Raw genomic sequence first — 23,329 nt, forward strand, 5'->3', positions numbered from 1 at the left:
GCTCTACTTCAGGCCACAGGTAGGGTTCAGCCTAACTCCATGTATCCCAGCACAAGACAAACTATGCAAGCATGTTTAAAGCTTATATTATGGGGGCACCTGGTGGGCTCAGTCAGATGAGCACGCAACTCTTGATCTCGGGGTCATGAGTTCAAGCCCCAGGTTGGGTATACAGATTACTTAAACTCTTTTTTTAAAAAAAATATTTTATTTATTCACTCATGAGAGACACAGAGAGAGAGAGAGGCAGAGACACAGGCAGAGGGAGAAGCAGGCCCATGCAGGAAGCCCCACGTGGAACTTGATCCTGGGTCTCCAGGATCATGCCCCAGGCCGAAGGCAAGCACTCAACCACTGGGCCACCCAGGGATCCCCTAAAGATAAACTCTTAAAAAATAAAGTTTCTACTGTGTCACTAACATTCCTTTGACCAAAGCAGTTCACATGGCAGAGCCCATCAGTAGGGCAAGGAAGTATGTTCCACTCACAATGAGAAATCCTGTAGTTACATAACAAAGATATGGATGTATAATCCTACTCCAGTGGAATGAAGATTTAGAACAAGAATCCAACCTTTCCCACTTTATAGGTGTGTGAGCATAAACAAATCACTAGTTTCCTCCTTTCAAGATGGCATGGGGCTTTTTTATCTGGGATGATGTAAAGATTAAAAATAAACCGTGTGCCATAGGAGGCCCTTAACCAAAGTTAGCCCTGCACTCCCACCATCAAACTCAGTTTACTAAGTGGGTTCCTCCCAGAAGATAGGTGTGTGATGTAAAGCTGGTGTTCCTTAAAGTTGATACGTGCAAGAGAAGTCACCAAAACAGAGGCTCTCTGAGGAAAGAGACAAAGTGTTTATTCATTAAGCAAGCATTTCATTGAACACCTGAAATCTGGCTCATTATTTCAAGGCCATTGTCACGCTTTCATGCTTCAATAAACTGTTTTTTGTTTTTTTTTTTTCCGGGACAGAGGGGCAAATGACCCTCACTTTGCTCTGATAAGAGCAAATGACCACTGGTAGCTCAGGGTTGATTTTTGGCTATTTCACAGGCTCCCTCTGCTGGAAGAAAACAGCATCTTTTTTTTTTTTTTTTTTTTTTTTCTGAAGATGAAGTCCCTTTCCCTTTAATTGAAAGCAAGTATAATAAACAATTTGCTGCATTGCTAGACTGGCTTTTCATATAGTGTTTCTGCTGCCATGTCCTAAATTTACCTGACACAGAGCTGTAACACCAACTGGCACTTCTTGCATTTTCAAAGCAGAGCCTTAACAAAAAACACTGATTTTAAAGAGTTTGCCAGAAATGTGAATTGTTAATAAGAAGCAGGTTCGTGTTTCCTGTGAGTAATGCCCTTGTTACTTCAATTCTAACCTTCTCAGTTTTAGAACATCTGGGAGTATTATGGGAAGGCTGTGCCGGGCCTATTTAGAGGTGCTTGCTAAAAGGAAATTAGCCTGAGTCACCAGGTTTGTTATGTAGGTAGACTGTAATTTTCTGGAGAAAAAGCGAGGATTGATGCAAAGCCAACACTTCCCCTGCCAGGGGTAGCCACCCTTCCTCAGGACATGCACGTTTTCAGGGCTATCAAAATGAGATTTTTGTGTGAACTTATTTTTTAGAAAGCCATTATTCATGGCTTAATGTGTACAGATTTTCACTTTGTTTCTGGCTAGGCAGTGTGATAAATATGTCTCCTTTGCCTTTGTCACCTCTTTATCTTTTTGTTGTCGCTTTTTGGATTTAAATGACTTACTAGGGTATTCAGTGAGTTTTGAATTGGCTGATTAGAAGAAGCTTCTAGATGATGGTATAGAGAGGAATTTTACAGTGAATGCCAACTCCAAAGTATGTGAGGGAGTGTGGGCACATCCATTGCCGCGATAGCCCCAAACAGTGTTCTCCTACGGCTTTGAAACCCAAAGTGTGGTCTGGCATCACATGTGGACCGATTGGTGAAAAATGCAAAATATCAGGCTTTACCTGAGACTACTGAATCTGGCTCTGCACTTGCACAAGACTTCCAGGGAATTCTTATACACATTAAGATCGGAGAAGCACTGGTCTAGAGTGAGGGGAAATCGCCAACCCTGTGGTATGTGAGATAGTGCTGGCACCGCAGAATCTGCCATAGCCAGAAACACCTTACTCCTGCACTCCGCTGAGGTCTGTGACTAACACCCATGGGCCCAGGGCCAGCTCCACCCATTAGCTCTATAAAGCTGGGCAGGGAGCCCACAACCCCTGCCCTGCAGTCAGCGCTTACTATCCTTGTTGATTGGTGCTTGCAGACTTTGACCTCATGGACGCTGACTTCTTGGACCTACCCATCAACCCTCCCCCTGACTGAGCTGACTTTCATAGTGTATTTATCACTGGTCGTCTTTGGCCCAAACTCCTATTTCCCAGCTGGGATGTAGCCAGGCCTAAGTGATGACACACTTTACTGTTGCAACTGTTATTAAAAGAGCCTGTGGGTCTTCAGCAACTAAGGCCTTAAATTAGTCATAACTTTAAAAATCTCAGATGATAGGGGCACCTGGGCAGCTCAGTGCATCTGAGCATCTGCCTTGGCTCCGGTTGAGATCCCGGGGTCCTGGGATCGAGTCCTACATCAGGCTCCCTGCAGGGAGCCTGCTTCTCCCTCTGCCTATGTCTCTGCCTCTCTCTCTGTGTCTCTCATGAATATATAATTAAAATCTTAAAAAAAATTTAAAAATCTCAGATGATAGAAATTGAACTGGAAGTAGCTTAATTTCCTTTTTCTTTTTAAATTTTATTTAAATTCAATTGACAACATATAACACCCAGTGCTCATCCCATCAAGTGCCCTCCTTAGTGCCTGTCATCCAGTCACCCCATTCCCCCACCTACCTCCCCTGCTGCAACCCTTTGTTTGTTTCCCAGAGTTAGAAGTCTTTCATGGTTTGTCTTCCTCTCTAACTTTTCACCACTCAGTTTCCCCCCTTCCCTTATGGTCCCTTTCACTATTTCTTATATTCCACATATGAGTGAAACCATATGATAATTGTCTCTTTCTCTGGTTATTTCACTCAGTATAATACTCACCAGTTCCATCAATGTCGATGCAAATGGTACATATTCTTTCTGATGACTGAGTAGTATTCCATTGTGCATATGTGTGTATGTATATATATATATATATATATCTCACATCTTCTTTATTCATTCATCTGTTGAAGGACATTGTGCCTCATTCCACAGCTTGGCTCTTGTGGACATTGCTGCTATGAACATTGGGGTGCAGTGCCTTGTTGTTTCACTACATCTGTATCTTTGGGGTAAAGGAAGTAGCTAAATTTTAAAAGTAGGGGCACCAATAGGGATGAAATATCACATGATTTCTGGGATATTCCTGCACCAAATGCATGACTCAAATTGGATCATTAGGAACACTGTACACATCCAAATTGAGGGATAGCCAATAAAATAAATTGCTCGTACTCTTTAAAAATCTCAAAGTCAAGAAAGACAAAGACTGAGAGATCTGTTCCAGATTAATGAAGTCTAAAGGACATGACAGCTAAATGCAGTGTGATTCTGGATTGGATCCTAATAGGAAAAAAAAAATCTTTAGGGAGCATTATTGGGATTATTGGAAAAATTTAAATATGAACTATAGATTAAAAAATAGCATTGTATCAGTGTTCAATTTCCTGATTTTGATAATTATACTATGGTTGGATAAGAGAATTCCCTCATTTGTAGGAAATAAACTCTGAAGTACTTTGGGGTAAAGGCAACTTAACTCTAAAATGCCCCCTCCAAAACCAGAGAAACAAAGCAAATGGGAAAAAAATGCCAACAAAATGTGACTAAGGTACAGAGTTTGTGGGAAAGTTTGTAATATTCTCATATATAGTCTTTTGGACTTCTATACTAAAAAATTTACAAAAATAAAGATAAATTAAAGGGGGAACTTTACCAACAGAATACTGGGGAACTTCACAGAATTACTGGAAGAGATGTAAGACTCAGGACAACACAGGTGAGGGCTTGATGTCACCAGAGCAACCTCTGATCTGGATAAACTTCTTTAGCAGTAAGAGAAACCTGGAAATTCTGAGCAAGGAAATGGCTTTTAATGTCTCCCATTTCATAGATTGATAAAACTGAGATCCAGACTACAAAAGTGACCTGCCCAAGGACTGACAGATAATTAATAATTTTCACCTGCAGACATTTAGAACTCCTTTTCTTATTGGTTTATAAATGGATCTCTAAAATTTGTGACTTTTCCTTACACTTTTAAGTTAGGTGTTGAAACAAGAACAAGATTCACATAAATAATGTGCTGTAATGTGAACATATGTTCTATGAACAAATATCTAAACAAGATCCCGCCTCACAGGATTAATACATCCCCCTCAGTTTTGCCATTAAATATCTTTATGATAAATATTTAAACATAAAAAGCAGTGATAATAGTCTTTTAACACAAATTTATATGTGAAAATCAGCTAGAAGATTTGAGTTTCTCTACTTAGCATGTGGATGAGTACATTCTGTCCTTTTCCATGGCATTTTTCTCTCCTCATAGAATACATCCTCCGGTTGTAAAGTAGCACTAACTGCTCAATTCTTGGAAATGTCCCTGTGATTCGGAGAGACCGTGATTGCAGTCCATTTAGAAAGGATAATCTCAGGCATGGAGTGATACCTAAAAGCCACCTAGTCCCACCCATTCTTTCTAAAGGTGAAAACTGCCTGCAGTTGGTAACTCACTCACTCCCTTCACCTCCTGCACATGTTTCACACTAAGGAATGGATTTAAAATGGAATAGTATCCATTTACATATATTGAAATAATTATCTTTGACATCACTTCTGAAATAGCAGTATTATTTAGAGAAAACAGAGCTCCTTTAATCATCCTTCCTATAATCCTGTATTATCTGTATAGAAGAGGCATTTGTGTAGTGGTTGGATAATGAGTCTGGGAGCCGATAAACCTGCCTTGACCAATTACCTCCATGACAGCTTTTGAAATAGAATGCAAATCCTAGCTGAAGGATCCTGCGTGGTGGAGTGCAAAATTGAACACACACAGGGTTTAGTGTGTGATGAAAGCAATGAATTAAAAAAAATTAAGTATGCTTTCCATCACCTGTGTCCAGACATGATCACAAAGGCTAACATAAATTTTTCAGAGAATATGGATTCCTGTAGTTCACTATGGTGACAGACACTGTCTGTTGCCTACCAGATATCCTTTTTCCACATCGTCCTTACTAACAGAACCTTAATCTTGTTTGACATAGCAGTGTTTTCAGATAATTACTTGATTTTCCACCTCTCCAAGGTGGCTATGCCAAAGAGCACTAGCTAATGACATGTCAGTATAAGTGCACTTGGGAGTTCTGGGAAACCTTTTGCTTTCCTGATTTTTAAAGAAAGAGAGAGAATAGATATGACTGGCGATGTCCTTTTCTACTCTTTGTGCCTTGGATATAAACATGGTATCTGGAGTTACCACAGCCATTTTGTGCCTGTGAGCCAACTGGGGGAAGGAAGAGAGAATCGTGACATTCTGGCTGATATCACAAACCACTAAATAGTATCAGCAGTGCTGATACTTCCAGACTTTGTTGTATGAGAAAAATAACCTTTTATTTGAATAAGCCACTGGAAATCAGATTTTCTAATAATTTAACTTAAATACGTCCCTGATACAAGCATAGTAGACCCTTCTGGGCAAGTCCAGTTAGCTCCAAATATCCCCAGTTCTCTGTAAAACACTCTCTGGCTGGACTTTTGTACCCATGTTGATGCAGTTGAGGTAAATGCACCTGACTTGAGGCCAAGCCAATCAGATTCTCTCTCAAGAATTTGAAATTGGGTCTCAGTGGTTCTAATGATACTGCAATGTGGCTAAATTTGAAGAACATCATAAAACTTGGAAGCTGGTATGTGTTATGGTATGATAGGAGATCACCTTCAACCATAGAGAAAAAATGGGTCTGTGGAAAGTGAAAGAAAGAGGCAGAGACCAGTGTCACACTACCTGGGGCCTAGTACATTTCCGGGCCCAAGTATTAGTCCCTTCATAGGTTTGGCTGCATTTAGATTGCAGGAGCTCTCAAGCTTCCTTCCAGAGAACCAGGCAGCCCTGTGTGATTAGCAGGGTGATGCCCTGCATAAGAGCACCTGACTATAAAATGGAGGAGGAAATGAAATCCAGCCTCTGTATATTAGTCATAAGTCTTGACCTGGGGCTGCATCATCCCAGAGGTAATGTGCTTTATTATGGAATTCATTTGCCCACAAGGGGCAGACTTCACACAAGATTTAGGAAGGCCCTTCTTCAAGACAGCTAGTAAGGTTAGTGTCTTACAACCAAAGGATCTTGACATTCAGACAAAATATATTAATGAGCAGTGAAACCATTTTTTCTAGCATTTGACAGATGTTCAGTACCCTGATTTATTTTGCTTTGAGAAAGTAAAGCATGTTTTACATATAGCAAAGTGTACAAATCATATAGTTCAGTGATTTCACCATGAGTCATATACTCACTACCCAGATTAAGAAAAGGAACATTTCTGGGGCAGCCCAGGTGGCTCAGCGGTTTAGCACCTGCCTTCAGCTCAGGGTGTGATCCTGGAGTCCCAGGATCAAGTCCCACGTTGGGCTTCCTGTATGGAACCTGCTCCTCCCTCTGCCTCTGCCTATGTCTCTGCCTCTCTCTCTCTCTCTCTCTCTCTCTCTCTCTCTCTTTCTCTGTCTCTCCAGAATAAATAAATATTTAAAAGAAAAAAAGGAAAGGAACATTTCCATCATCTCAGAAAGTTCCTTTATCCCAGTCAGTACCACTTGCCTTCCCCACCACACACCCACACACACACACACACCACAAAGGACGCAGGGAAGTAACCACTCCTCTGTATCACTGTAATTTGTTTTGCCTTTTCAAGTACTCTTCTGTTCAACATATTCATGAGATCCATCCATGTTGTTGCATGTATAGGCGATTCATTCTCTTTTTATTGTTGAGGACTGTTCCATAGTGGAATATACCACAGTGATTCATTCATTCTCCCCTTGATAGATATCTACAATGTTTCCAGGTCTTAGGAATAAAGCTTATGAGTAAACTCTTAACAAATAAAGCTGCTGTGGACATTCTTATACAAGTGGACCTAGGTACTTATTTCCCTTGGACACTGATGTATTGTATAGCAGCAGTCCAAATTCTACATCTTTCACTCTAAATCTATCTATATATTTATATAGATCTCATATGCATGCACCTGGATACACTTTGTCGTGAGTTGTTCCTTGATAGTGTAATTGGGAGACCTTATTTTGTAAGTACCTCTTCAAAATTGATTCTATATTTAACGTAACTACCCACTTTACATATTAGACTTGGGGCTGCTCTCTCAGTATTGTGGGGATGCATTCTTCTGTTTATTCAAAACTTGCTAAATGGTCAGTAGTATTTTGTGTTGCAACTAATGAAACAAATTTATAGGGAGGGTACCTGGCATTAAGCTTGTAATTGAAAGTCTAGTTTGTGACCAGGTATAAATACAGCAAAGCTACATGAACCACATAAGATTAAGCCGAGTTCTTTGTTGTAGCCACCTGTGCAATTTGCAATATTAAATAGTGCTGGATTTGCAATGCAAAGCCCATAAAGCAGTGCCTGTATCCCAGCATCCTGAGTGGGGCTTTTCACAAAATATGAGGAGTCTGGTCTTACCCCACCTCCTGTAAATCTTGGTCCAGAGGGAAGCCTCGATTTTTCAACTCTTTCATGTAATTATACACTATAGCAGCTGGCCAGCTGAAAATGTCTTTCCTATGTCCATCTTCATGATTCTGGTGATTACCCTCAGTTGAACATTGGTGCCTGTGAACAGATTTCATCTCCTGTTAAGCTTTCCCCAGGCAACATGAGATGAGGCACACGATTTACTTTTTATGAAGACAGCTGCATTAAAATAATAACAAATAATGGAGAGTGGCCGACAAAGACATATTGGGTAATAAAATACGGAGCACAATATGAATTTATTCAGACTAGGATATAATCTCCACTGGTGGCAGGGATTTGTCTCTCTTGTTCACTGATGTTCTTCTGGCGAGCCATAGGAGGGCTCAATAAATATTTACAGAATAAACCCTGTATAAGACAAGGACCTTAGTTACTTACAAGGTTATAAATCCTGCTTTGCTTAGTACTAGCTATATATCCCAGTTGCTTACCCCAGCCTCGCTAAGGACCAGGAAGGAGCCTCCATTCATTTGGCAGCAATCCACTTGGCATTTACGGAGGCTCAAATCTAATGAAGAGGATTTGGGGACCTTCTTGTCTCTAGTAGACTAAAGGTGTTGATTTACTTCATTCTTCTCTCTTTAGCCACAGAGTCAGCTCCTAAGATTCTCTATTCCTTCTCCTTCCTTTGGGCATAAAATGAAAATTGAAACTAGCCACAGTGACACTTTTGTTCATTCATGGCCACCTAATCCCTAACCAGAGGTGGTGGCGGCTGCCCCCTTCACACCTTCATGCCCAGCTTACACCAAATCTTTTTCAATGTATCATTTAATGCAGAAAGTGATTCTATCTGAATTTTATAATCTAGCTCTAAGATCCCTGCCTGAAACTTTCTGAATAGAAACCAGAAAACAGTAAACCAGAATCATTTTCCCTTCAGGTACCTGAAGACATAATGTCAACATAACAAAACTACTTTGGACATGATTACACAGAGGGTTCTCTATAATACCTAACTGAATACGAAGGGAGGAAGGAAAGTATACACATACTTATAAATCCTAGAAATCATGAACCAGAAAGGTCATGGGAAGTTTCTTGGTCAGCAGTGTCGTTATATAGATGAAAACCATGAAGCCAGAGAGGTTTGATCACTTGCTCAGGGCTATATAATGACAAAGCCAGAAATTCTGAATTTCTCAGCCATGGTCACTCACTCCATCCTACCCCCACCCCACCAGCTTTGGGTTTCATTTTGCACATCAAGAAGGTACCACTCATGGTCAAACCCACACTCTATCTCACTGGTTCCTTTAGCCCCAAGGAACAGATTTACTAAAATGTATTTTAAGATATTGGGGGAAAAAAGAAGAAAATAGATCTAAGCAATTTTAAAGAAACTCTGCCTTCCCTCCCGTTTCTGACTTTCAGGGCAGCCATCAATCCTATAGGTCCACGCCAAAAAGCTTGGCAAAAGAAACCCTTTCAGCTTGTTCTGTCAAAAGTATCTAGGTGAAAGAGTTATTGAGCCTTAAAATGTCACAAATTGTTCAGATATTATTCTCCTACGGCCATTTTCATGAATAGCTCTTCAAAGTGACAAAGTAGGCAGTACATAATATAATTACTTAAGTTGAGGTGACACTGGTTCCTGGAAAATAAGGTAATTGCTTCACAGCACTTGTTGCTGAGGCTCCCATGGGCTTCCTCTCTGTCTTCCCAAATCAACTTTGAGGATTTGAGGATCTACTGTCATGGTGGCAGACTGGAGAGTGTCCATTGTCCTTGACCTAGAGCAGGATAAGTGGAAGGAGAAGGGAGACCACCCAGGGCAATGGCAGCAAAGGTGCCACTTTGTTTCCCAGGCTTTGTCTTTGGGCTCTAGGACAGCACTTAAGAAAAATCAATCACAGCTTTGTGAGTGCTGCCAGAACTGGAAACTGCATTTGAATTTGTCCACTTAAGAAGTCAGCCTCACTTTAAAGAGCCGCAGAGCTAGGGGTTTCTGTGGAAACAGAGGTACATGTGGGCAAAAACTGCCTTACAGGGAAATGAATGCTAGCCATGCTGTTAGATTGGCACTTTATGGCTACCAAGTTGATGTGAGTTTAGCTGTAAGTAAAACAATGAACAGCAACTTTTTAAAAAGATTTATTTATTTATTTATTATAGACATACAGAGAGGGGGGTGGACAGAGACACAGGCAGAGGGAGAAGCAGGCTCCATGCCGGGAGCCTGATGCGGGACTCGATCCCGGGACTCCAGGATCGTGCCCCGGGCCAAAGGCAGGTGCCAAACTGCCAAGCCACCCAGGGATCCCCTGAACAGCAACTTTTAAAAAGGGGATAATTTTTCTCTTGCAACAAGAGTCTGGAGATAGGTAGTCCTGGTTGGGGTACAGATGCTCAATGATATCCACAAAGCCCAGGATCTTTTTTTCTCCTCCATCATTCTTTGAATGTTGGCCTTTGATCCATGCATGCTTTGCCTCAGGATGCAAAATGTTTGCTATAGCTGCGGGCCTTATGTAAGCATCCAAGGTACCAAAAAGAGGAAAGGCAAGTAACATCCAAGTCTATCCACTTTATTTCCATTTATCATGAAATAATAAACTTTCTAAGAAGCCCATGCCCAGAAAACTTCCCCATTGATCAAAAGGGGGAAGGCTACGTAGCCAAGCCTACCTTCAAGGAAAGCTGAGAACTGAGTATCTGGCAAGAGACAAAAGGATCGACATTATGGGCTGAGGCTATTCACTATTTATAACTTAGAGTTAAACACAATTGTCAGCCTAATAAAATTGAAATCTAGTTACCAAGGAATAGGGGGAAAGTGGATGCTGAGTAGCTAAGTGATGATGGAAATCACAAATATGTAATCAGAATTGGCCTTTCCAAATAGGAAAGGCATTTACTATATACCTGATTGTACTCAACTACTCATCTCTGTATTTCTGTACTCTCTAGCACAGTATTGTACACCCAGAAAGCACTTGAAAAATGTCTGTTGAATCACGGTTTGAGAACACTGCAATGACTCATTCATTTAGCCATGCCTTAGAGGAGGGTCTGATGTGAAATGTCAATTAAGCATCTGGCTTTAGTAACCCAGTCATTCACTTTAGAGGCATCAGGAGGCCAATGACTACAGATATTCAAGTAGCCAGTGCCAAAAGGCCAAAACAATTTCTAGTTCTTGAAGCTTTCTACTTAAGAAGAAAGTACATAAAAGTATGTGTCTTGATAACACCTAGGATAGAGGACAAGTTACACATGCATTATGATCTCAGTGCCAAGGACCTTTGGCCTAGCCTGTAAGAAATGAAACCACTGAAACATAGCATCACATCCACGTCCCAGAATTAGAGCCTAAATTAAGTATAGAGGGATTTGTAAATAGTTGTCATAAAGTTTTGACTCCCAAAATAACAAAATACTATTACTGAGAGGTACATTAAAGACCAGCTTAACTCCTTGTTTTTTCAGAAGAGGAAACTGAGGTCCAGAGGGGTTACACATGATTGGTCTAAAGTTACATAGTTAGTGACAGAGACTGGTCTAGAAACCATATAAACTTGAGAAGTGTTGTACAGAAGCAAAGAAACATGGTTTGAGGGGAACAGGACAGTGAAAGGCTGACACAAGCTGGTCCTTGGGTGGACCGTGGGGGTGAGAGGTGAGCAATAGCAGGGTTATTATGAGAAAGATCCTGAGCGCAGACCCCCAAGGTCAATGGTGCTGAATGGTGGAAGTTGAGTCACTAATTGAACTCTTATAGCTTACATGTATTGTGCGTGTGCATTATGCTAGGAATTGTGCTAAGTATTTTACATGGAATCCTCATAGCAATGCAGTGAGATGGGTAGGTCTTACTGTTGCTGCTTTTTACAAATAAGTAAACTGAGGCTTAGAAAGTACAGCAGCCCCCCTTATCCACAGGGCATATGTTTTAAGCCCCCCAGTGGATGCCTGAAACCGTGGATAGTACTGAACCCTATATATATATTATGCTTCTTCCTATACATACATACATACCTGTAATGAGGTTTTTTTTTTTTTTTTTTTTAAATTTTTATTTATTTATGATAGTCACAGAGAGAGAGAGAGAGAGGCAGAGACACAGGCGGAGGGAGAAGCAGGCTCCATGCACCGGGAGCCCGACGTGGGATTCGATCCTGGGTCTCCAGGATCGCGCCCTGGGCCAAAGGCAGGCGCCAAACCGCTGCGCCACCCAGGGATCCCTGTAATGAGGTTTAATTCATAAATTAGGCACAGTAAGAGATGGATAACAAAACTAAAAATAAAATAGAACAATTATAATATAGCACAATAAAAGTTATGTGAATACAGTCTCTCTCAAAATATCACATTGTCCTGTACTTACCCTTCTTGTGCTGATGGGAGATGATAAGTTGCCTATGGATGAGCGAAGTGAGGTGAATGATGCAGGCATGGTGGTTTAGCGATAGGCTACTGTTGACTTCAGATGATTCATCAGAAGGAGGATCACTTCTTTGGGACTGCAGTTGGCCAAGGGTAACTGAAACCACAGGAAGCAAAACCTCATACATGGGGATGCTGGTGTATAAGTAACTTGCCTAGGGACGCCTGGGTGGCTCAGCGGTTGAGCATCTGCCTTTGGCCTAGAGCGTGATCCCAGGATCTGGGATTAAGTCCTACATCAGGCTCCTTGCATGGAGCCTGCTTCTCCCTCAGCCTATGTCTCTGCCTCTCTCTTTTTCTCTGTGTCTCTCATGAATAAATAAATAAAAATATTTTAAAAAGTAACTTGCCTAAACCCACCATGGTAGAAGTGGTGAGGCCAAGTCTGGAACTTAGATCTGTCTGACCTCAAAGTCCCTATTTTTTTTTTTTTTTAAGCATCATGCTATGCTCCTTCTTTTGTTCAAGAGCCAGAATCCTCCAACACTTTAGAGAACCATAGTTTGGAGCCCTGAGGAGTCTTAGAGGTCACTTAGTACAGTGCTATTCAATGGGTTGTTCTCAGACCAGAAGCATGCCCACCAGCTAAGAGCTTGTTACAAACAGAAGATCTCCGGCCCCATTCCATAGCTACTGAGTCAGAATCTCTGAGGGTAAGGCCCAGGATGCTGTGTTTTAGCCAACTCACTAGGTGATTTTTAAGGCAGACTAAAATTTAGGAAGTACTGACTTGGTGGGTGGATTTTAGTCCAACTTCTTCATGTTAAAGATGAGGAGGGGTGCTTGGGTGCCTCAGTTGGTGAAACGTCCAACTCTCGATTTTGGCTCAGGTCATGATCTCAGTGCCATAAGATCCAGCCCCACTTTGGGCTCCATGCTGGGCCTGGTGCCGGCTTTAGATTCTTTCTCCCTGAGTGGAGAACCGTCTTACACTGTTGGTGGGTATGCAAACTGGTGTAGCTGCTCTGGAAAACAGTATGGAGTTTCCTCAAAAAGTTAAGAACAGAGCTACCTTATGACCCAGCAATTGCACTACTAGGTATTTACCCAAAGGATACAAACAGTGATTCAAATGCACCCCAATGTTTGTAACAGCAATGTCCACAATAGCCAAATTATGAAAAGAACTCAGATGTCCATCAACAGATGAATGGATAAAGATGTGACACATATATACAATGGAATATCACTCAGCCATCAGGAAAGAATGAAATCTTGCCATTTACAACAATGTGGATGGAACTAGAGGATATTATGCTAAGCTAAATAAGTCAGAGAAAAACAAATACCATATGATTTCACTCATATGTGGAATTTAAGAAACAACAGATGATCATAGGGGAAGAGAGGGAAAAATAAGACACAGATAGAGGGAGGCTAACCATAAGAGACTTAACGCTAGGGAACAAACTGAAGGTTACTGGAGGGGAGGTGGGGGAATGGCATAACTGAGTGATGGCCGTTAAGGAGGGCATATGTTGTAATGAGCACTGGGTGTAATATGCAACTGATGAATCAGTAAATTCTGTCTCTGAAACTAGGAATACAGTATATGTTAATTAAAGATTCTCTCTCCCTTTCCCTCTGCCCCTCCCCCTCCTAAAAAAACGCTAAGGAAAAGTTCAGTTCTGATGACTGAACCCTGGTCACTGTGGCAGAGTTGGATCTCAAGCCCAGACCTCCAATATACTGTCTGCTGTGCTCTATGGTCTCACCATGACTGTCCTACAATATGTGCATTAGTGCCTGTGTTAGAAACACTGGATGAGGTTCAGTGACCTCTGATCTGACCCAGCATATCATGTGTGTCCACTCATGGGGCAGTGGAGGGAGAAACTGGATATGCCTGGGTCCCACACCCAGAGAGTCTCATGTAATTGGTTTGGGTGTGGCCAGGGCATCAGGATTTTTAAAAGCTCTCCAGGTGATTGCAGTGTTTAACCAAACACTGGCAATGGCTTTTTTTTTTTTTTTTTAAATAGTCTCACCAAGACCTGAGGAGGCAGGTGGGGCAAGTCCTTGTGATCCCCTTTCCATAGATAAGTTCAGGCTCTGATACATTCAGTGTCTTGCGGAAAACAATGACACCATCTAGTGACACTTGGTACAGACTAGGTTACCAGCTACTTTCAGTAAATCTTTAAAGCTAGCAGTCAGTCTGCAAGAATGGGGTAAAACCTGTTTTTCTTTTCTGGTTTCCAGTGTTTTCTGGGCTTGTGTTTCCTGATATGGGAAGGGAAAAGAAACAACTTTGAAATGGTATCTGGGACCAAATGTTTATAACTGAAATTCCTTGCTGAATGCTTTTAGGAACTGAAAGATAATCATTAACTAGAGCACCCCCCCCCCCAATTCCTCATCACCCAGCATAATAATGGTCAGGGAACATCAGGAAAACCAGATGGGGGGGACTTGCTCATTCTGCACCAGCACACGTGCCCCATTTGGAGACTAATTAAGAAAATAACAAACCTGGCCATGTTGGCTAAGAGAACTCTCTGCTGGGGTTTGCAAATTTGGACACATTTTTCCTACACACAGCATATTGGAAGAGAATTTCCTATTGTTACCTGATTCTCTTCTCCCGGTATTCTGATCATTTAAATTATGGTGTGCAGTGTTCTTGCCAGGTGCTCCCTCTTACTTCCTTGAATGTCTTTGGGAAGTTCCTACAGTTCATTCAGTCTAATTTCTCACCCTTCCCAGGAGAAATCCTCTGCTGCAACCAGCCTCTCTGTTCCCATAATCCCTTGCTACTTCAGGTGTGTTCCCTGGACCAGCAGCAGCAGTGGCAGCGGCATCACCTGGGAGCTTGTTAGAAATGTAGAACTCTGGTCCCATCCAGACTGGCTGGCTCAGAATCTGCATTTTAACAAGAGCGCCAGGTAATTTACACATTGTAGTTTGAGAGGCATCGCCCTAATACGCAGAGTTTTCCTTGTTATCTCCTAGTTTAAAATGCCTGCCCTCCCAGCTACTTTTATTTATCTACTTCCTACTTGTCCTTCAAAGCTTAGCTTTGACCCCTCTCCCATCTGCTAGGTCCCTAATGTTTATTCCCTCCACCTTACCCCTATAGGTCATGACTTTTCAAATTTAAATGTTGAATGTTTCATTGTTCAAATGGTTCAGGTATTACTAGTCTATTAAGATTACATCTTCCCCCAAAGCGCCTTGCACAGGCTTTGCACAAAGTAGGAATTGTTTGATTCATCAAAATCTGTTTCCTGCTTGAAAGCTGTCCTTTTAGCCGTGTCATGTCTCTTTAAGCTGCTTCTGCCTCAAAAGAGCTTCCCTGAGTTTTTGTCTTCTCAACACCTGAGGTAAATCTCCACCCACTCCAGAGATTTTCTGAAGGCCTGACTATTCTCTGTAACCTAGTGGGTTCCAACCAAACCACAACCCCCAAAAGGCATAAAAAGTAAAAAAGAAAACCAATGAAAAAAAACCCCAGCCTAACCAATTGTGAATATTGACTTCGTACAAAAAAGTTTCCCTAATTTTTTAATTTGAAGTTATTTGGGGGCATCTGGTGGCTCAGTTAAGCATCCAACTCGTGGTTTCAGCTCAGGTCATGATCTCAGGATAGTGGGGTTGAGCCCTGCATCTGGCTCTGTGCTCAGCTTGGAGTCTGCTTGTCTCTCTCCTTCTGCTCCTCCCCCTCACACCCCTCCATAAATAAAAATAAAATCTTTTTAAAAAATACATTATTTGGGGACGCCTAGGCAGCTCAGTGGTTAAGCGCCTGCCTTCAGCCCAGGGCATGATCCTGGAGTCCCGGAATCGAGTTCCACATCAGGCTCCCTGCATGGAGCCTGCTTCTCTCCCTGCCTATGTCTCTGCCTCCCTCTTTCTCTGTGTCTCTCGGGAATAAATAAATCTTAAAAAAAGAAATTATTTGTGCTGGGAATTTTTAAAAATAAATTTACTTTTGGGGATGGTATTTTTTTCCTGCTTCACCATGGTGTTCACGGGAAACTCAGGATTGTCACTGGCTCTCTGCTGGGATGTGCCATGCAGTGTTCTCTCTTTTACTGGCCCCAGACCCTGAGACAAGAGACACATCTTTGAGGCTACCATCTCCCCAAATTCCAGGAGGAGCAGGGGGCACACATCTTAACTACCTATAAATCCCCAAACCCATCCAGGGACTATCAGGTCTCTCCTAAGGCTTGGCACAAGGGAGTGTAGGAAGAAGAGCAGGGATTCCATGCTGATTTTCAACCTCGTGGTTTCCTTTCTGTGTGAACTCTTCCTACCTTGAACATCTTGTAATTCTATCCTGACTCTATGTCCTTCAAGGCTATTCTTTATGATATCAGCTTTCAATTCAAAAGTACCCAGGTTCTGCCAGCTCAAAAGCCCTTTCCTCAAAGCTATTGTCGATGGGCATCAAGTCATTTTGATGTTCACTGGGAGTCAAATGGCTTGTTTCTTTTCTTTGAGCAGAAGCCTATGCTACCACATATGGTGGTAGACAAAGAATTGGGGTCAAATAAATTGCTGGAGGAAAACACAAATTAATATCAGATTCCTACTCTGCTACATATGTGTTTGGTGTGATACAGGAGTGGCTTTCTGCATTCCGTGTAGATGGGCAACCACATAGGACATTTTGGACTTTTGCATAATCACATTGGCAGTGGTTGACCTATAGCTAGCAAAGACTGCCACTTCAGAGGGCCTGTGGGCAAGACACTTGCCTGGGAAAGAAGACTGTGGTGAAGGAAGCCTTCTGTGGCTTGGTTCATTTCATCCATTTCCTTAATGAAACTCTCTCTGGGGCATGGAGCTGATTCAGTTACCACACAACCCTCAGGTAGGGCCAAGAAACATAGCATGGGCTTTACTGTTCTCCCATATCTTCAAACTCAGAGCCCAGCCCAATAGGAACTATTTCACCGCAGACACCTCTGTTTGAGGCTTGGTGAAGGGAATCAGTTAAACTAATGAAACTGTTTAAATCAAACCACCACGGACTTGCTTTGTATTTTTGAGATACCATAATTTATTTTAATTCAATGTAGGAAACAGTTAACTTAAAGAACCAAATCCGTTCAAGGTATCCACACACACATAGGCCTTTGATGCTACAAATATAGTAGAGGGAATTTGGGTTTGTTTTGGTAAAGGCCTGATGGACAGGGAGCTCCTGTCTGCCATCCCCAGTCACTTTTCTCCACCCCCACTGGAAATGCCAACTACCTCATTCCCAGGCCTCAGTGTCTCAGAAGCGCGGAAGCCATCTACTTAGAGGTAGTGAGTGTGCTCACAAGCTCATTCCTGTGTGCTGGCATAGAAATGGAGGGATGCCCGAGAAAGCAAATAGATGAGAAAAGGACTAGCACCTCCTGCCACATGTCTTCTTTCTGTGCTCTTTGCTGGGTCGGGTGTGGGGGGAGAGGGGAAGAGCACACTCTTCCTCAGTATTCCTCCTTTGCACACTTTGGATAAGCAGTGTTTTCACTTTTATTTGCCAATCAATAAACCCAAGGGTAGGTCTTGTCTGTTCCCAGAGATAAAGAACTGCATGCATAACTGGTCTTTATCCAGCCAACCTAGCACAGTTTTTCTTTGTTTTTTTGCAGTGTTTCTGAGAGATAAGAGGAAACCACCCAGACATGATGCATGACCGGGGAGGTTTTGAAATACTTTATAAACTCGTGCTCTATTCTAAGCGAATTGTTTTGTTATAGAATAATTTACCCATGGATTAGGGGTGGAAAGAAAGGAAGAGGGCACCACATGTAATCTAAGTTGATTTTTTCCCCTGCATTTAAAATAAGCAGATGAACACACACGCAGAGAGAGAGAGAGAGAACATGAATAAATGTTCAACTGAGGAAAGAATAAACTGTTTTCAAAGTAGTATCATAGAAGTAAGAGAGAGAGAGAGAGAACATGAATAAATGTTCAACTGAGGAAAGAATAAACTGATTTTCAAAGTAGTAGCATAGAAGTAAGATAGGGAGAATTTTAGTACTTCAAATGAATACATACCCCGAAAATTCAATGACCTTATCTACAAAAACTGTTTCTGTCATATGGATTCAAGACCAGTATTGTCAGGCAGGACCTAAGTTCAGTTGAAGAGCCAGATATATTGCCAGGAAAATGTGGGCTGGGACCAGGTTAGAGTCCTATTAAATCCATGCCGTTCGAGGTTCTTAGTGGGTTTCTGAGAGCAAGCCAGTCAGGAGGGGTTGATATGAGACTGGGGACGGAAGCTATAAAGTAGAGTAAGACTCAGTGTAAGATGTTTTTATTTTTTTAAGATGTTTTTAATAGCAAATGAAAATTTGGGGTAGCAGTTTGAGTGGATATAGGACAGGAGATCATTTAGGAGAAATTTGCTGGTCAGCTCTGGAAAGACCCAAGTTTGAGCCTTGAAATGATGGCGAAAATGCCTGGGAAGATAGAGCCTTCAGGAATTTTAGGCAGAAAGGAGTACAGCCAACAGACAAAGATAGATTGCTAATAGAAAGAAAATTGAAGTTGCAAGCCACGACATCATTATTTCTGAGCAACCAGATAGAAAATGGGATAGTAAAGTCTTAGTGAAGCTAAACAGTGCTTCCTTGTCTGTGTTATATACTCTGCATTACTGTTTCTTTCCACCCTTAGGCTCAGGAACTTAAATTGCTCTATAGTAGACTACTGGCTATATCTCATCTCCAGTGCTGGATAGTAAGTTCCATGTAGGGAAAAAATATGTCCTGGGTTTTGTAGAATTTCCGCCATAATACTGAGTATAGGGCCTTACTAGAATAATAGCCCAGTAAGTGTTAATTGGCAGAAATAATTAATGAACAGACTCCTCTCTATGTAATTAATTTCCCAAATTAAATGCTAGATTTGAGGAGAGCAAAACCTGTATTATATTTTGCCCTTTTCATGTTGGGTAAATCAGAGGAGCAAAACCCTGCAAGGAAAGAAAAAAAGAAAAGGGGGGGTGGGGGGAGGGCGGGAAAGAAAAAAAATCATTCGTACTTTATTTCAGAAGTAATTGGTGAGTATAATGGTAGGTATCAGGCAGAAAGATTTGATGTGTGAGCCTTAGGAGAGAGACCAAAATCCAATGGACTTTTCCTTTCTTTTTTTTTTTTTTGCTTTGTTTTTATTGAAGTTCGATTTGCCAACATATAGTATAACACCCAGTGCTCATCCCATCAAGTGCCTTCCTCAGTGCCTATCACTCAGTTACCCCAACCCCCACCCACCTCCCCTTCCACAACCCTTTGTTCATTTCCCAGAGTTAGGAGTCTTTTATGGCTTGTCTCTCTAATTTTTCCCACTCAGTTCCCCTCCTTTCCCTTATAATCCCTTTCAGTATTTCTTATATTCCTCGTATGAATGAAACCATATGATGATTGTCCTTCTCTGATTGACTTACTTCACTCAGCATAATACCCTCCAGTTCCATCCACGTTGAAGCAAATGGTGGGTATTCGTCCTTTCTGATGGCTGAATAATATTCCATTGTATATATGTACCACATCTTCTTTATCCATTCATCTGCCAATTGGCTTTTCCTTGATCTTAGATTCATTTAATCAGGCTGAGGCTGAACTGCAGGTGATTTTTGGAGGAGCAGATGGGGGGTTGGGCAGTGGCCATAGTCACTCTAACTAGTACTTTTCTGGTACAGGTCTGTATTTTTGGAAGGTTGGCTTTATAAGAACAGAGGTCTTGTTCCTTGTCATACCTCCAGGATCTAGAACAGCTTTTCTGCCATACAGTAGGGGCTTAAGAAATAACTAAGGAAGGAAGGGAAAGAGGGAAAGCTCTGCTTCTCATGCCTGTAAAAACCTGGCACTTAATTACTCCCAAAGACCCTGTCAGGTTCTGTGTTAGGAACCGAGGATACCAAGAAGGTGAGATGCCACAGTCTTTGCCCTCCAATAACTGATCGTCTAGTAGAGAGAGACAGAGACATAACACACCAGGAGGTAAATGCTCCCCCAAAGAGTCATGGTGACCTAGGAGGAGTGAGCTCAGTGGAGCTGGGAGCATCTCATCTGCTCAGAGGCAGAGTGGGGGGGAAGGGCTGAAAACCTCTTGAACCTGAGCAGAATCCTAATAAACTCAACAATGCTTTGTAGGCTTGAGAACATCTCCATCTCTATAGTCCTAAAACAGACTGTGGGTAGAGTGAGCAAAATGTGAAAGGCTGCACATCATTGCATTTTAGCCATTCTCTATTCAGAGTCATTGTGATTTTGAAAGTGATATTGCTTTAGTACTTACTGGACTTTGGTCTTGGTCTGGGAATGCAAAGGCTACAGTGAGTTCCTGCCATGCAGCAGCTTGTCCAAAACTGTGGCTTTACAGGCATAGCCTGAATGACACAAACTGAAGGCCCACTGTCTGGGCCAGGCCTGCGTGGCACACTGAGAGTGACAGCTTTGTTAAGGATAATCAGTTAGGCCTGGTCTTTGTTCTTTTCTGTGCAATTTCTTGTTCCTTTGACAAGGATTAATGATATAACCGCTCTAAAGTGGGCTTTGCGTTTTAGAAAAGCCTACAGTGATAAAAGTGTGTATTTCCCATCAACACAGCAGATTTTCTGAAGAGGGTGGATAAACTTGACAACAAAGAGAGAATCGGTTGTTAAAAAGTTACTGCTGGCTAAGCTTATTTACATAGAGGAAAAGGATCTGGGGAATATGCTGATGGTCTTTAATGAGAAAACCCAGTGTCCGTGAAAAAAAGATCCTGATTTGACTTCTGCTGCTTCTTGATTGATTCTTCTTGATTTCCTTCCTCAGGTGCTGACCCCAGCACAGATCAAATCAATTTGCCAGGCGATTCTGGACTCTGGGAAGCAGTATGCCATGAAAAAGAGAAAACCATTCCCCCTGATGTATTCTTACTATGGAACTGAATACTTGGGTGAGTGTAAGTGTTGGCAAAGGCCTGCAGGAAGAAGAAAGTCTCTAAGATCCTCATGGACTAAAAACTAGAAGGTTTTGTTTTATGATATAGGTCATCACCATTTGACTATGAACACTTTAAAATGCCATTTAAGAACAAATATTGGGGGCACCTGGGTGGCTCAGTTGGTTAAGCATTTGCTTTTGTCTCATGATTCCGGGGTCCTGGGATCAAGCCCCACAGGTGGCTCTCTGCTCAGTGGGGAGTCTGCCTCTCCCTCCCCCTCCCCTGCCCCACTCATGCTCTGTTTCTCTCTCTTCCTCCCTCTGTCTGTCTCTCTCTCTCTCACTTACCCTTGCTCTCAAATAAAATCTTTTAAAAAATAAAAACAAATATTGATAGATGCTACAAATCACAATTTAATGTTTGTTCTCATAGTCTAACAGAAAGGTAGCTATTTTAATGATTGCTTGCACTAGAGACTAAAATCCTTATTCTAGATGGTGAGTTCATTGGCTGAATTCCACCAAAAGTTGGCCAACTGTTTACACACTGGTTGCCAATGGTGTCTCTGCAGAGGGAAAAAGGATGAAGCCACTAACATTTTCAAGTGTTTAATATTTGTGGATTAATAGCAGACTACTGAGTCATAATGGCTACTTTTGTGATATGAGGCATGTAAAGTGATAATTAGTTACTTTCTTTTTTAATCTTTCAGTGGCTCCCCAAACTCCCAAGCATGAGTCATGTAAGGCCCTTTGGAGATCACCTGCTCCCTTCTCCAAACTCAAGCTTTCTCTCTCTCCCTTTTCTGACTCTGTCCTGTATAATGTCCTACAAGCAAAGTGCTCTCATGTCTTCAAAATCTTTATGCCCGTTCCTCTTGCCTAGAATGCCTGGCCTCCCTTAGTCCCTTCAACTATCTGTAATATGTACACCTAGACTTCAAGACTGATCAAACAGCATCAGAGCTACTGAGAAACTTTGTGTTTTTGGAAAAAAGAGTTTATTGAATCCTCTCTGGAGAAACATTCACATCTTTCAGGTTTTACCCTAAAGCAAAATTGGTTAGTGTCAGGTCACCTTGCCATACTTTTATTGGAGCTCTTATCATGTCACATTGTAATTAGTGGCTTGCCTGTCCAGCCGCGTCACCAGGCTTTGTGCACCTTCAGGATGAGGGCTTTTGCTCACTTATCTTTGTGATCCCTAGAAATTTACCAAGAGCCTGTACATAATGAAGGTACCCAACTTCAGCAGTGAGCTTATAGACTAGTAGTTCTCTGAGAGATTTCTCAAGGAATCCTTAAGTTCCTATCTGAATTTCTCTAGAATCAGACCTTGAGACAAAGACTTGAGTATAAATGGTGTATTTGGGAGATGGTCCTAGAAAGTGTTGATAGAGGAATGAGGAAGTGAGAGTAGATAAAAAGGTTAATAGAGGATGTAATAGTGAGCAACTGTGGATAGCTGAGGCTTGGTTCCACTGGGGACCCTGAAGACCATCTAGAACATGCCTCAGAATTGCCCCACCCAAATGGTGAGGTAGCTGGGATATTCATCCATCAACTCCTTGCTTCATGGGTCAAGGGCTGCTCCCAGACCTGTTAATTCCCAAGGACTTTAGTCCTGCACCTGTGGGCTGGGCATATCCCTGTGGCTAGAGAAAGCCTCAAGCAGAATGAGAGATGCTTGGGTAGAAGGTGGGGAGGAGAGGTGCACCAGAATGGTGAGTGTGGGTGAGGTGATGGGCAGGGCATGGGCAGTGTCAGCTAGAGTTCCTTAAGAGAACTATTCCTTTCATTTTTTTCCATCTTCTTAGAGAAATTAACATTCTAGACATTTGCATGTATAGCACAAACCAGATTGCTATCTACTGCATAAATATTTTCCTGGAAAGCTTTTTTACCTAACAAATTAAAATCCAGTGAAAGAAAGGTAACTTCAAGTGTTATGACTAAATTTTAGGAAGAATTGGTTTTTAAAAGATTTTATTTATTTGAGAGAGACAGTGAGGGCGAGTTGGGGGAGGGGCAGTGGGAGAGGAGAGAGAAAATCTCAGGCAGACTCCCTGCTGAATGCAGAGCCCATCTCAGGGCTTGATCTCAGGACCCTGAGATCACGACCTGAGCCGAAACCGAGAGTCGGACACTTAGTCAACTGAGCTACCCAGGCACCCCAGAAGAATCCTTTTTGACTGAATAAAACTGTAAGGCCATTTCTGTGGCCTGAGTGCAAAGATAAAGCTTAACCATTATGGAGT

At 41.9% G+C, this 23,329-nt stretch overlaps 1 protein-coding gene across 1 annotated transcript in view; it reads left to right on the forward strand.

Moving 5' to 3' along the window:
• LANCL3 (LanC like 3) overlaps window positions 1-23,329 on the forward strand; it is a 96,078-nt gene that overhangs the window by 55,283 nt on the left and 17,466 nt on the right. Inside the window, exon 2 of the mRNA XM_041741312.1 lies at window positions 20,961-21,084. Coding sequence (XP_041597246.1) covers window positions 20,961-21,084 — 124 coding nt within the window. The remainder of the gene's footprint in view (window positions 1-20,960; window positions 21,085-23,329) is intronic.

The sequence above is a fragment of the Vulpes lagopus genome, chromosome X (assembly GCF_018345385.1).
Source record: "Vulpes lagopus strain Blue_001 chromosome X, ASM1834538v1, whole genome shotgun sequence".
NCBI lineage: Eukaryota > Metazoa > Chordata > Mammalia > Carnivora > Canidae > Vulpes > Vulpes lagopus.